A 14542-nucleotide genomic window follows, 5' to 3' on the forward strand; every position below is an offset into this window, starting at 1 on the left:
AACATTCTGGCAAATTTCTTTAAAAGAAAGAGGCTTACTAGACACTCACAGTTTAGTAATATGATGTTGGGTTTTGGTTGCAATTGTTACACTGCTTCTTCTGCAGATCTTTCCTGAAATTGATTTCACACAGAAATCCTATATTAGGATTTTTATATTTGGGGGTTTTTAGACATTTTTATACCACTAGCAAAGTAGCATTCATAGATTTAAATCTACACTAAAACATAAAATAAGATTGAAAATACCCTAGAATTTAGAAAACTGTGTTAAGCCACATTCAGCTCTGCTGTTTCAGATAATACTTACATATAAAAGGAACATTTTTTTTAATGCCTCTTAAAATGATCCATTATATATTTTTACAGCCAATTCCTTATCCTTCTAATATGGCAGTAAAAAGCTAAACCATGACTGCCCTCTGGTACAAGCATTTCAGTGGTGAAGAAATAAAGTACCCCATGTAATTAACATAAAGTGTTCTGAACTGAAAACTCACTGAACACTATGACTTAAAAATATGATTGTTTGCTTCCAAATTTTAGAGTCCTTTATGTAGCCCAAGTGTGTGACAGTGCTTGATTCTTCCAGGGTTTTAGGGTTTTTCTAAATACTCGTGATGGAAACTTTTTTCCAGAATCAAAGGTACAAAATGTAAACAGATACAATGAATTCACCTTAATCTGCTGAACAGAAACAGTTTCTTTGTGAGAAGTACAAACTGCTTGTGATAAAGTATGGAGTACTGATACTGAGAGCAAACTATGGCAATGTAAACATTAACATTAGCTGTTCTGCTAATTTCTTCTCAAGTATCTAGCTAATGTATTGCTCCACTGATGCTGAAAGTAGGAATAGGTTCTCACTGAGTCGTCTGTTCCCAAATTATAGTTGTACTGCCTGTACTCCAGGGAGGAAAGAAAGGAGCACTTACATCATCTCTCTGGAACCAGACTAACTACTGCCTACTTCATCTTATGGTCTCTGTAATTCCTAGACAGCATCCCTTTGAGACATTTTCAGCAATGCAAAAGTCTGTAACACACTGTCCCTTTAAGGACAAATGTAATGGAAAATTTGAATTATTTGAATTAATTTGTAAGTAAATAACAAAGGTCAATCTAGAAACTTTTAAGCCCTCTGACATAGTTACCCTAGACTTAAGGCTTGTCTCCACACTCCAGTAAAGGGGTATTCTCCAAATGAAAGGGTGTAAGAACCTGGGTTAGCATCTGAATTGAAAATAAAATCCTAACTTCAGCAACCCTGCGCATTAAACCAGTGCAACACTCAAGTTTTTCACAGAAATATGACTTTTTGCAATTCTGGAAATGAATTACAGATAAACATTTAACTGTTGGGAGCAAAAGTTTGATTCTGATCTGCCCCAACAGTGGGGCAGGGGGTCCTGTGGCCCTGCCCAACTCATCCATGTAGCGCTGGCCCCAGCTTGCTGGGTTATACTGGAGTGCACTGGGATATAGTGGGCCAAACTGGTTCGTACAGCTCTGGACTGGGCTGTACAGATTGGACTAGGCTTAGACTAGGCTTATAGGGAGATATGCTGGAACATACTTGGTTTGTTCAGTCTAGAGAAGAGGAGACTGAGGGGACACCTCATTGTGGTTTTCAACATCCTCTCAAAGGGAAGCAGAGGGGCAGATATCCATCTCTTCACTCTCACGACCAGTGAAAGGACTCAAGGAAATAGCCTGAAGCTGAGTCAGGGGAGATTTAGGTGGGATATCAGGACAAGATTCTTCACCCAGAGGGTGCTTGGGTACTGGGACAGGCTCCCCAGGGAAGTGGTCACAGCACCAAGCCTGACTGAGTTCCAGAAGTGTTTGGGCAACACTCTTGGGCACGTGGTGCTACTCTTGGGAATGGGGCTGTGCAGAGCTGGGAGCTGGAATTGACGATCCTTGTGGATCCCTTCCAGCTCAGGGTATTCTGTGATACTGGGCTAAACTGGTTGATACTGGCTTGGACTGGGTTATACTGGGATGGACAGCGATATACTGGCCTGGACTCAGTTTAGGCTGGGATGAACAGGGAAATACTGGGACCTGCTGGGCCCGACTGGCTCTCGCGCGTCCGGCCGGGCCGCCCCGGTCCCACAGCCCCGGTTCGCCGCCGCCCCTCGCGCGGCCCTCCCGGCGCCGCGCGCACGCGCCTAGCCAGCCGCTCGCGCGCCGCCGCCACTTGTTTTGGAGGCGCGCGTGGTCCTCTCCGATTGGGCGCCGCCGCCCCGCCCCGCCCCTGCCCGGCCCCGGGACCGCGAGGGGAACTACATCTCCCGGCGTGCCGCGCGCGGTGGCCCGGGAGCGGCGGGCGCTGGAGCGGGGTGGCGGCGGCGGTGCCGCGGCTTCGCAAGAGGATCCCGGGCGCGCGCGGCGGTGCCGCGGACAGGTCGCGGTGAGCGCGGCGCCCCCGCCCGACGGGTCCCGCCGCCCGCAGGAGCGGCCGCGCCGGGAGGAGACGCTGCCGCCGCCGACCCGCGGCGCGTCCCTCTCCTTCCTGTGCCGGCGGCGGCGGGGCGAGGGCTGCCCCCTCCTCCGTCAGTCGCGGCGGCGGCGGCGGCAGCATGAGCGGCGGCAGTGGCGGCCGGAACGCGGCGGTGAGGGCACGGCTGGCAGCGCGGCTGCTGGCGGTGCTCGGCTGCGTGCTGACAGCGGAGGCCCAGGTAGGAACCGGCGGCTGGCGGGACGGTGCGGCGGGGAGCGTGGCCGGGCAGGGATGCCCGCCGGCTGTGGGTAGGTAGGGCTGCGGAGCCCTCCCGGAGGGGCAGCAGGGTAGAGGCGGCAGGTGAGGTCACTTCGGGAGGTCGTAGGGGAGAGGGCAGCCCTGGGCCGTGTCATGGGTCGGCTCCCCGCGGAGAAGTCGGGAATCTCTTATTGGAGTCTGTAGCCCACGTCCTTCCCCTTCCACACCCTGCGGCTGGCACTTGTCGGGATCCAGCCCGGAGCCGGTGCCGGCGGTCTGCGGGGAGGTTGGCCTGAGAACCACAGGTAGCATCAGTCAGTGGGGTATGTTGGGAAGCTCCGGATAGGATCATGCCCGTGGCTTAAGGCAGAAAGTTCGGTGCCCTGATGAAGTCTGTGAGAAAGCCATATGTTCCAATGGTGATGCCAATGCCCGGGCTTGGCTTGTCCTTAGGTCGTGTCTGTTTGCCCACGTTAGCGGCAAGGATGAGAACAGTCCTTCCTTCCGTAAGCTGCCTTCACAGCTTTAGGAGGACATGTGTCTGTAGTTAGGAGCTCGCTGTTCATTCACCGTGTGACCGTGACTGAAATGATAGCTGGTGTCAAGTAGGAGAGGCTTCCAGCTGGGCCAAAAATGTTGGAGAGAGTTTATTGAGGAATACACCGTCCACGTGGAGCAAAGCTTGTCCTCTGGATTATTATTTCTCTTATATTTTCTAAATTTCTATATTGCATAATATGCTGTACTGTAAGTGGCCACGCAAGGTGGTGATGACAGTATCATAGATAGCTTTTATTGCAGCTTTTTTTGTTTTAAGTTGAGGTTGTCTCTGATTGACATTATTTTAGTAACTATTTTAGCATAACTAAATGCTAATTGAAATGGAGTTCTTAAAGATGCACTTAATAAAGTGGCATGGGGTTTTTTGTGATGCTTGGCAGAGAGGCTGGTTGTTGCTGTTTCATAAAATTGTTAGCATTTTGAGTTCAGAGTTTGGCTTGTGTAGGGAACGATAAGCTAACCAATAGCTCTTGGAGTCGTGTTACCTAAGGCTGTTCTCTCATTCTGCAGCCATGGCAAAGTGAAATGTCTGAGGAACAAAACAAGGTGTCCCAAGTGGTCTTCTAAATGTTGGAGCAATTAAAGTACAACAGCCTGATAACTCTAATAAGGTTGTTTATATGAATAGATTGCTTGTTATTATATGCATTTATTCAGCTTTTTTTTCCTTACTATTAAGTGCTGACTGTGTTTTTCTTTCTAGATTTTATAAGGAGAAATTGATACAGGTTGGACATTGACCTTTTCTTCTGAAAGGTTGATTTATCTTGGAGAAGATAAGTTAAAAGTTTCACTTCTCCAGTATAGCTCTGATACCTGTTCAAGAACAAAACTAGGTTTGACAACACCTGGAAGTACTTTGATAAGCATATTGGAAAGGTAGAAAAAATAGCAGCTGCACCATGTCATATGACTTCTTGAACACAAATGATAGTAGGCTAATGCTTTTAGAGTTTATTTAGAGCTCAAAGTAATTAACAGATGAAAAGAAACCTTGATACTTGTCCATTGTAATAAAAGTGTGATAACTTACAGTAGAGTTTGACTTTATATTTGTAGACTAAGTTAACTAGTGTAGTTCAATTAAAAAAAGGCAAAGTACCGACTGTGTGAATAACAAAATAGGTCCTGCAATACATAGTTTTTACTGTGTAGTACACTGTTCTTTATTTTGATGTCTCCAATTTAATTGGAAGGTCCAGATGCTGAGAAAAATGAAACTATTTTCTGCATATTCTTGGAGTGTTTCGCTGTGAGTGAGCTCTGAAGCCTGCACTTAGACTAATTTAAAAAAACCTCTGACTGGGGTATTTGAAGCCAGTGTTGCTGTTGCATCACTGTGCTGCGAACTGAGTCCACTGCTGTGCAGTATTAGTGTTTCATGCATGCTGTTAGAGTATTATAATTTGTGGTTTGGTACAGATACAGCTTAGTTTAATTTTAGAGCACACTTTCCAAGGAGAGATTGATTTGGTATTTTATGTATACAGGGAACTAACTGTTCCAGTTCTGAAAAAGTTGTGAGGAAAAAAAATGGAAAAGTTAGTTTGCTTGCTCTAGTACTAGATCAGTTCTAGTTTTTGAGGATCCATTTCTGAAACTTCATTGATCTAGGTAAACTGTACTGCATTTTCAAAGTTGTTCTTAGAATTGAGGTCTTAGTTAAATAAAATGACTGCAGCTTTTTATTTTTCCATGAGGATTAGACACTGAGTGTAACTATGGCATTTACCTGGGACATTATTCCTCTGAAAAAGCATTTTCCATTTTGCATAGATGGTAAAATTATTTTTGTAAGCAGTGGATAGCCTTACAAGCTGGTCATCAAAATAGTTTCCTACTCTTTATCTTCTCAGTCCAAAAAAACTTCCGTGTATTATCCTATTTATACAGTTCAGTAATATTTGAGCAAAATGTTCAGATATCTCTTTGTCTTTTTTATTTTATAATAAAATGTTATGCTGTTTACTTTGTGGTACAGTGTTACCTGTAAGGGCTGCGCCTTTACAGATTTCTGCCTGTGCGTGATCAATAAGAAAATTTCAAGTTTTAAATGAAATTATTATAAAATAAAGTGTATGGGGGTTTTCTTTCTGTAAGCATCATTAATAACAAGCTTTTTTTTCTGACTTTGAAGTTGGCAGTCATGTGAAGTGTGAAAAACCTGTAATTACACGTTGGCTCTTTGACAGTTGTTTGCCCAGGTTTGATTAACAAGGCAAGCATAACAGCAGGAAAAAAAATTGTTTAAAGTATCTTTCCTTAAATTAGCTTTACTTCATTGGCATATCTGCTCTGCAGAATTGTGACAGCCTATTTAGTGCCTCAGGAAAAGTAGGATCTACATAAGGTGAATTTTCCACTTAAGTGCTTTATTGCCATATCCTCACCTCTTTATTCTCACAGAGAGTTGGAGAAAATCCACTTTCCAGGCCTCCTTTATGCTTTATAAAGGAGCATAAGCCTACAATTTGTTTTGTAGTAGCTCTTTTATATCAAGCTTGGTTATATAAGGGTATCTGTTCTGTAAAGTACAGGAGTGATTTATCATGCATAAAACAGATTAGATGATTTCATAATCTCATCTGCGTGAAATCTGTGGAAGAAAAAAAAAGCATAAAATATTTTTTGTCTCCTTTTCCACATAACATTTCAATAGTTAGAAGTTCTAATCCCATGCAAGATCTAAGATGTGTGGCCAATTCTATTTTAAATAATTTCTAGGCCATTATGGATGTCAATGAAGAAGAGAAGCAGTAACCACCAGTGTTTGGTTCCATTCCCTTCTAAACAGGTCTGAAGCCTTCAGACACGTTTGTAGTAGTTTAAGAACCTATGCCTAAGAGAGTTAATTTAGATGTATTTAAATTTTTTATGTAACTGTTTATAGAATCACACTTTCAGTATTTCTACCTTTCAATAAGACATTGCCAGAGTCTCAGCAAGAGTGTTTCCACAGCCTAGTCTGCGACATTAGTTGGAGCTGCCCTGTCTGCTACATGCGCAGTCCTGCCTTCCCTTTCTGTGTTGGCAGTAGAACTTCTGCACTTGTAGTGTGTGCTGCTTTTCATAGAGGTGGTCCTAACCTAGTGCAGTAACAGTACAGCTTGCTGTCCTGGCACAAGAAGAGGGATGAGGCCTGGAAAAGTCATGCTCAGTTTCATGATAGATTCACAGCATTGAAATATAGATCCCTGTGCCTGGTTTTCCTTGTATTTATTTGTTGAATTTATTTGTGAAATTGCAAACTTCTTGAATGCAGAAGAACCTACAGTCCTTTTCCCCATGCCTCTAAGGAAACTAGATGGAGTGTTTTCACACTTTGAGAAGGAATATGAAAATAAGATGACAGTGTGTGATTGTAGGGTTTTTTTAGGCAATTTGACTTGTGAGCATTTGGCAGAACAGTTGATATGCAACTTTGCTAATATACCATGTATTTGTAATTTGGAAAATCTTGTTTTGCTCATTCTTCAAAAAGTTCTATATGCTGAAAGTGTCAATAAATTTCTGGGATGAAATTGTTAATCTTGCTAACATTGATTTAGCAATGCATTTGAAGGTGGGTTTAAGCTCAAAGTGCTACAGTTTTACTTTATAGGGTGTGTTACAGAGTATTTTGATGAGAAATATTTGCTGTGGAACTCCATTTCACTAGTATTTCTTTCAATTACCATATTTTTCTCTTTAAAAGATTTTTCTGCACTTGATATTCTATTTCTATATGAAAATAAATGTTTATGTATTTTTTCAATAGCTCACAGGAGTCCTAGATGATTGTTTATGTGACATTGAAAGCATCGATGACTTCAATACTTTCAAGATCTTCCCCAAAATACAGAAACTGCAAGAACGTGATTACTTCAGATATTACAAGGTACACTTAGAATAGTATTTTCCTGAATAATTTAAATAAAATGCAGAAAATATAGGAAGGATTGCATATCAAGTCAACTTGTCAGTGTTAAGCTGCCTATTAGAAGCCCAGAGCTCTTTAATTTGGGTGAAGCAGGTTTTTAGTCCCTGACAGTTATGTTAGTAATAAGTCTTGTTTGCTATGTTGATCCTGGAGTCAGTGACAGTAAATCATGACTGCTTTCATTCAATTGATAAGTGGCAATTTTAAAGATAGTGTCTTTGCAAAAGGCACTGGAAAAGGATCATATTTTAGCAATTTTATGACAGCATGAAGTGCTTATCTTCTAAGAAATGTGTGTAATTTGAAATTGAAATATTGGCGTGCTTTACTTTTCTAATAAGTTACTGTCTTATTTCTGATTTTAGTGTTTGTTATTCTTTTGAAAAATAGGTAAATCTGTTCCTTTTTCAAGTAGTATGTAATATCACTTTTTATTACTTGAAGCATTTTTTTGTCTGTATTGCTATCTAATGTGCAAATGAAGATTTGAGGCCTGATACTTCTGTTTTCAGATATACTTAAACTGAAAGTGAGGTTGCATTTTGACTGAGCTAAACAGATGGCTGCCTGGAAAAAGGAGCTCACAGTCCTCTAGGGCAGCATCCTGCCCCTTTGCTACTTTTACCTCTCAGTTAGACCAATGCATCTCTTTAACCTGGTACATATTTTGTTTGGATATTTCCATTTGTCATTTGGTAGGGGTTGTTGGTAAGGTTTGGTTGATTTTGTTGGGGTTTTTTTTTCCTTGGTTTTGGGGTTTTTTCTCCTCAGGATGTAAGAAGTCATCTAGCTGATCTGGAATCGGACAAATATTAAACTCAGGCAAGATGGGGTTATGAGTAAGCAGGAGAAGAAAGCACTAGACTCTAACCTTTCTACCTTGAGCAAGGAGTGTAATGTACATTCAACTGCACCTTGAATCTCCTGCTACATGGTATAGTTCTAAATTCACTTTTCAGGAGAAACAGGATATGTGCAACTTCATACTAATAAATCACGTAGTAGTAATGAGATTCTCCAGAGGCAACAGAAAGATAGAAAACAAAGTACATGAAGATGAGGAACAACAGGTATATGAGACTTCATGCAACAGTAACTTCATCTTGCAAATTTAGAGCTAATGTTCATTTCAACAGCAGTTCTGCAGATCATACTCTAAAGGTGTGTTGCAATCCTGCCTCATCTTTTATACTGATCTTCCTAATAGATAGCATGGCCTCTGTGCAGTCCACCCAGCACCACACTTCACTTAGTACTTCCAGTGGTGGCAGGGAAGCATTTGTGTTGAACAAGCAAACTGAGTAAGTCAGTCAGAACATTCTTCACCCTTTCCTGTTTCAATAAGCAATGGCTCATTTGATATCCCTGTGCAGAATGATGGAAGTGCTTTTAAGCACATAAATGGATGTGGAAATTGTGACGGTAGGTGTTGTGGTTTAGGAGTGGTATTCCCCACCAAACCACTCACTCTCGTTCCCCTGTTTTCCTCTCCCTCTCCATGCTAGGCCATGATGGAGGTGAGAATTGGAGGCACAAAAGGTAAAGATCATGGGTTGAGATAAGAACAGTTTTCTGAAAACAGCAGTGAGATAAGAAAATGAATAGTAATAGCAACAGTACTAATGACAGAGGGCATAAGAAAAGAAGTGGTTCACACAGAGGTGAAAACAATAATAGACAATATCAGACGACTCCTGCCACATTTTCTCCACTGGGAAGAACCCCTTCTCCCTGGAAGAAAGTAGTTTTCCCTGCCCCTGACAATGATGTATGGTGGTATAGAATAACTCAAACCTTAATACTGAATGGATGAGGTAGTCTTTATTTAAAGGCCAGAGAAAACTTCATGAAGACTTGCAGAAATTGTGCTAGGTGTTTTCTAAATAGTAGAACAATTCCCGATGAAAGAAATAAACATTTTTGTCTCTAGTTTTATACATTAAAACACACAAGCTGTGGAAACCTCACAATCAAGAATGTCTTTTAATTTGTGAAAGGACTGAATAATACTCTGAATGATAATAATGAAATCCAGTACCTCATACCCTGAAGGTGATCGGATGTTCTATGTAGACGGTACATGATTGGTTTAATAAAAGTACAAGTGCTATGCAACTTCAGTTTGTGTGTGTACTGGTTTTCAGTGCTCTTCAGTCATTCTTGGACTAGTACATCTTGATTCCCATGTGTTCTTTCTGAATTAATCTGCTGTTTAGGCAGCAGATTATTTTTAAATTTTATTTACAGCATTCCTCTGTGCAAAAACAGTGGCTGCCTAGTTACTTATATCTTCCTCAGTGTGTAAGCATTTTTTATTGTGAGAGTTTGCTTTGAGGAAGGTTGTAATTTAACTATTTTAGCTGATCTTTTTTGATGGAAATTGGTGGGAGCCAAAAGTTTTATATGATAGGCCTTACTGTGAAGGTGATGTAGGATGTAAAACTATTTTGTGCTGTATTTGAAAAGATATGAGTGAACAAGTACAAAAAATAATTTTTCATTATTTTGTCTAGGAATGGTGTTTGTGCATTGAGTAGAGGAAATGGGGGGAGGTAACCTAAAATCTCTGCCTTTGTATCTGTGCTAGCAAGGTTTGAGCTGTAATGTGAAGATTTGTCATCACTTCTAAGAAGTCGTACCATCTGCTAAATGTCTTGTCGGGGGTTTTTTGACTGAGGAATATCTTTAACATTTTAAAATAATAATCTGTTTTTAGTTTGATTTTGAAATCCAAAATCATCCAAGCACTTATTTAAATTAGTAAATTTCAATTTAATAGTGAGAGATTTAATTTCTGCTTTAATACATTATGTGTTTGTGTTCATTCACTGGAGACCATTATCATTAACAGTTTTACTGCACAAAGCTTCATCTTATGTAGTTACAGAGACTAATTAAAAGAATTTAAAGGATTTCCTGATACTGAGAGGTTTTTTTCTACAGTTGCCTTATGTCAGTGTGGATTGTAAACTTCTGGTTTTGTATGTTTAGGTCAACCTGAAGAGACCATGCCCATTTTGGGCTGATGATGGCCATTGTTCTATCAAAGATTGTCATGTAGAGCCTTGTCCTGAGGTATGGATTGAATAATATATAATGGAAAAAGGGGTTTTGGCAAAAAAATTCCTAATTTGCAGTGGCTAGTACTATGGTACTAGCTAATGATACAAGCACTACTAGCAATACTTTCTAGTGAGAACTTAAATTTAATTGCAAGTGACAAATTTCTTTACTATTCCAAAGGTAGAAATACAGTGAAAATATTTTAAGGTCTTAGTCATTTTATGGAGAAAGCAGATAGCTTCAAGAGCAAATCTCTTCTAAGCTCTAGCACTGTTTTCCATATTACATGTTGATAAGGTAAAGGAGCAAGTAATTTTTCAAAAAACAACTTTGCTTTGACCTCTATAGGAATGATACCTATATTGTAGATTTTAATCAAGCATATGTATGAGTAGTGTAAAAGCTGTGATTTATTTTTTGTTTTTAGAGCAAAATACCTGTTGGAATTAAGGCTGGGAGCTCTAATAAAGTAAGTACTCCTTCATTTTTGAAGTTCTTCCTGATTTTTTTTTTTTAAAATCTTTAATTTATAACAGCTATGTGACTTTTTAGTATAAACCTTCAGTGTTTTCATACTGGTGAAGTAGTTAACAGATCAATTCCTGTATCTGGCTTTACCTTTTTGCCTTTATGCACAGTAGTGTTTCTGACATAGCTGGTACTGTTGCATCATTTTGAGTCTGTCATTGCTGGAGAGCTGCTGCAGACTGAATCAATGAATGACAAGGGACAGCAGTGCATGGCCACAGAATGCCTGATGCAGAATTGTTGCTTCATTTCTGAGTACAGGCCTCCTTTTAAAGAGCTGTAGGCTAAAATGCACAGAAGCAGTAGCAGCGCAATTTTTTTTAACAATCGTAAGTAATCATAACATCATAACACCAAATGATTGCTGGGAGTTCTGCTATGCTTTAATTTCAAGAGATCATTAGTCCAGACATTATTTGGTCATTAGTCTTAAGACAGTTTAGGCCAAAGTGGCCAGTGCAAACTTAAGTAGTCAGTCTGTGCTGTTGGCTTTTGCTTGCATCTCTCCAAGCCATCCTTTCTAGATCACTAAGAGATCTTAGCGAAGCTAAAAGTCAAGAGGCTATATATGCCTAGGAAAAGAGGTCAGAGCACAAGGACTACCCACAAATCCCACACATCCGAAACGCAGTGCCCAAGAATGAGGGTTTTAGCAGTTGATGGGTTAATGGTGCCCAAATGAGAGATCTTCCCATTGAGTGCCTTGGCTGTGTTGTAGACACTTACCTCTTAATTAACTATCGTATCTCCATCCTCCCCAGTGCTTTCTACCTCACTGGGCAGACTGGGTGTAGTTCACCATATCATAAAGGACTTATGAGCAGGACTGTTGGCATTAGGTTTAGATCTCATGCCAAGAAACATTATCAGAGATAGCTGAGATGAATACTTCATTGTGAATTGATGACTTGTGTGCTGCTGTCTTGAAAGGAACAGGCAAATCTGTCCATGCTTTAGAAGAAGAAGTCTTGTTTCGTAGTTTTTCTGAAAAGCTTCCACTATCTCTGGGCAGCAGAGCTTGTGTTTTAGCTAAATAATGTGTTGCCAGTTCTCTTTTTTATTGACTCTTTTATCTTCCAAGCTTGATTGTAGAGAAAATGACTCCTGGAATGCCATAATGCCTCCTAAAGAGAGGGACTGTAAGACTTCAAGAACTGTTTCAGAAAGGGTTCTTTCTGAATTTGAGCTTCCTGATTGATTAATCTTGAGAGCCATAAATAAGTTGTTAAATAATAACCAAAGAGTATGCTGTTCTTTGGATACTTTACATGAGCATATCAAATTGGATTTAGGAAGTGAAAAAGTAGATGCCTTTTGCTTTCACCACAATAAAGAAAGCTGGATAGATTCTTTGGGAAGCTGTCATTTGCTGTATGTTCGCTACAGTGGTTTCCTTTGGGTTGCCTTGCAGGTTGTTGAAACCAGCTATAGTACTGAAAGTTAGGCAATTCTGTACCTTTAATCTATAGCAGAAGACACTAATATGTGTCGCTTTTCTGGGTGAAATTTGTCATCAGAATGGAAATGAATCTTACCTATGCCATTTTCTTCTTATGGTTCAGTTAAATGATCTTTTGTAGAGCCAATTAAAAATTGACAGTCTCATTTAATATTCCTTTTAAGGAAATATCAAATTCATTTTAGTATGAATGTTTTGTTTCAAGGACTGTGCAAGTACTGTGCTATTAGCCTGTGCTAATTTCCCATTTGGGGAAGTCTTACACCTTATGGCTTATCTGTAAAGTACTGGATTTAAAAAAAGGGTGTTTTTTCCCCTGAGAACACATGCATGACAGGTTTCTCTCTTTCATCCTGATAGTGTCGGTCTTGGAAAGCTGAAAATAACGAAAGGCATCTTTTTAATAATGACAGTTACAATCTCTTGAATAGATACACTCACAGTAGAATCCTGTGGAGAGGTTTTCTGTGGCTTCTGTCCAGTTTTCCATTGCCTTTCTCTCCTAATGTAGAGGACCTTGTAAACTTCTAGTTCTATTCAGGTTTTTGTGGGGGATTTTTTTGTTGGCTGAACAATGAAGAAAACAGTTCTTTTGAATGCTCATCTAGCTGCAAAGACCAAGGTTACACTTGTACAGCTTCCCCATAGGAGTGCATTTAGCAATAGAGGATGTCTTTTTAATTCTTGACACCACCATAAGCCTTTTGAAATAGTGCTGTAGAGGCACACAGTAATTTCCTTTTCTATAGTTCTGTTGCATTTGCGTGGTGAATGCATATTTTGTGGCTAGACATTAAAGCTGTATTAATCTTTAAAGCAAGGGACAGGATACAGTAACTCCAGGTTACAATATTCAACTTCATAATTTACTTCCTGCCCTTTTTTTTTTTTTTGGTGGTTTTTTTTGTTTGTTTGTTTGTTTGGTTTTTTGGGGGGGGGTTTGGTTTGGTTTGGTTTTTTTTGGGGGGGGGGGATGGGTTTTTTTTGTTTTGTTTTGTGGTTTTTTTGTTTTGTTTTGTTTTTTGTTTTTGTTTTCAGTAACTGGCCTTAGGAGATCCTGGTTGGCAAGAACAGCTATTTTGTCCTGATCTTGTCAGGGGTCACAGAGCACTGATCCAACAACTGTTGCTATTAAATACTGGAGAATAGGAAAGGCTGGAAACATTTTGAGACCTGAATGTTCATTTTGTTAGAAACTTTTAATTTAGGACTCTAATCTTGGCAGTAACCTTTTTTCACTTCAGGGTAGGGATTGGTTTGCAACTCTAGACATGCAGAACGTCTGCTTCATCATCTCCGTATGTTATTTCATCAGCAGTATCTGTTTCAGTCTAGGTTAAGGCCATTCCTTGTTCCCATTTTTCCTTTTAACATCCATACAATGCTAAAGAATGAGGTTCCATCCCTGCCAAATCCAAGAAACTTGAGTGAGAAATTCTTTCTAGCGTAAATATTTATGGACAAGGCCCCTAACAAGATTTAAATTATTTGTTTTTTTCTAATCTCCTTTGTGTCTTAGGTCTTCTGCTGGTTTTCCTCATGTTGGTCCAGGCAAATGCATTTTTAAAAAGCAAATAATTTTGCTTACTCATCTGAACAGTTTTAATTAAATTTCTTTTTTTAGTGATATATATTGTGGTGGTACTTAGCCTCTGACATCTTGACCACAAAGCTGTCCACAGAAATAAATTGCTTTTTCTTTTAGAATTTATTATTTACTTGTTTTATTAATTGACCTAAGGTTTAATCTGGAAAAGACACACATACCTCCCCACCAATCCAAAAATCCCCAAAAGGAGGAAATTGAGTTTCTCTTTTAAGACAATGTTGTTACTACCTTTTATGTTCCTAAATGTAGAAGAACTTTCTGAGCTTTAAGCTGACAGACTTAAATTCCCTGCTTACGTAACCATATTATTATAGAATAGTGGAATATAATCTTTAATTTTTTCAAATGTTTTCCTTAGATGTGTTCCAGAAGTAAGTATTTTAGTGGATTACTTTTTAAAAAATACCTCAGAATCAAAGTTCAGCTTTTATATTTCCATTTTCTCTTTAAAATAAGCAAAATTTGAGTTCAGCTGAAAAGGCTTGTCTTCCAGACCCATGCACATCTGAAGCAGGCTGATGAATTGGATTAAAGGAAGCATGAGGGGAAAATGGCCAAAAGTAATAAATACTGATGAATTTAAGTGAAAAAATACTGATGAACTTAAGTAAAAAAAAAAAGTCAAAGTAAGAAATGTTCCAGAACCATATACTGCTTCTAGAATTAGAGGATTTTCCCTAATACTAGGGAACTCACTGCT

General features: G+C 39.6%; 1 protein-coding gene across 1 annotated transcript in view; it reads left to right on the top strand.

Annotated features, from left to right (window-relative positions):
- Positions 1 to 2351: 2351 nt before the first annotated feature.
- The window catches only part of ERO1B (endoplasmic reticulum oxidoreductase 1 beta), a 28748-nt gene continuing 16557 nt past the window's right edge, over positions 2352 to 14542 (top strand). The window contains exons 1-4 of the mRNA XM_084203465.1: positions 2352 to 2683; positions 7022 to 7141; positions 10175 to 10258; positions 10674 to 10715. Coding sequence (XP_084059591.1) covers positions 2585 to 2683; positions 7022 to 7141; positions 10175 to 10258; positions 10674 to 10715 — 345 coding nt within the window. The 5' untranslated portion in view covers positions 2352 to 2584. The remainder of the gene's footprint in view (positions 2684 to 7021; positions 7142 to 10174; positions 10259 to 10673; positions 10716 to 14542) is intronic.

This window comes from Fringilla coelebs, assembly GCF_963513975.1.
Source record: "Fringilla coelebs genome assembly, chromosome: 3".
NCBI classification, from domain to species: Eukaryota; Metazoa; Chordata; class Aves; order Passeriformes; family Fringillidae; genus Fringilla; species Fringilla coelebs.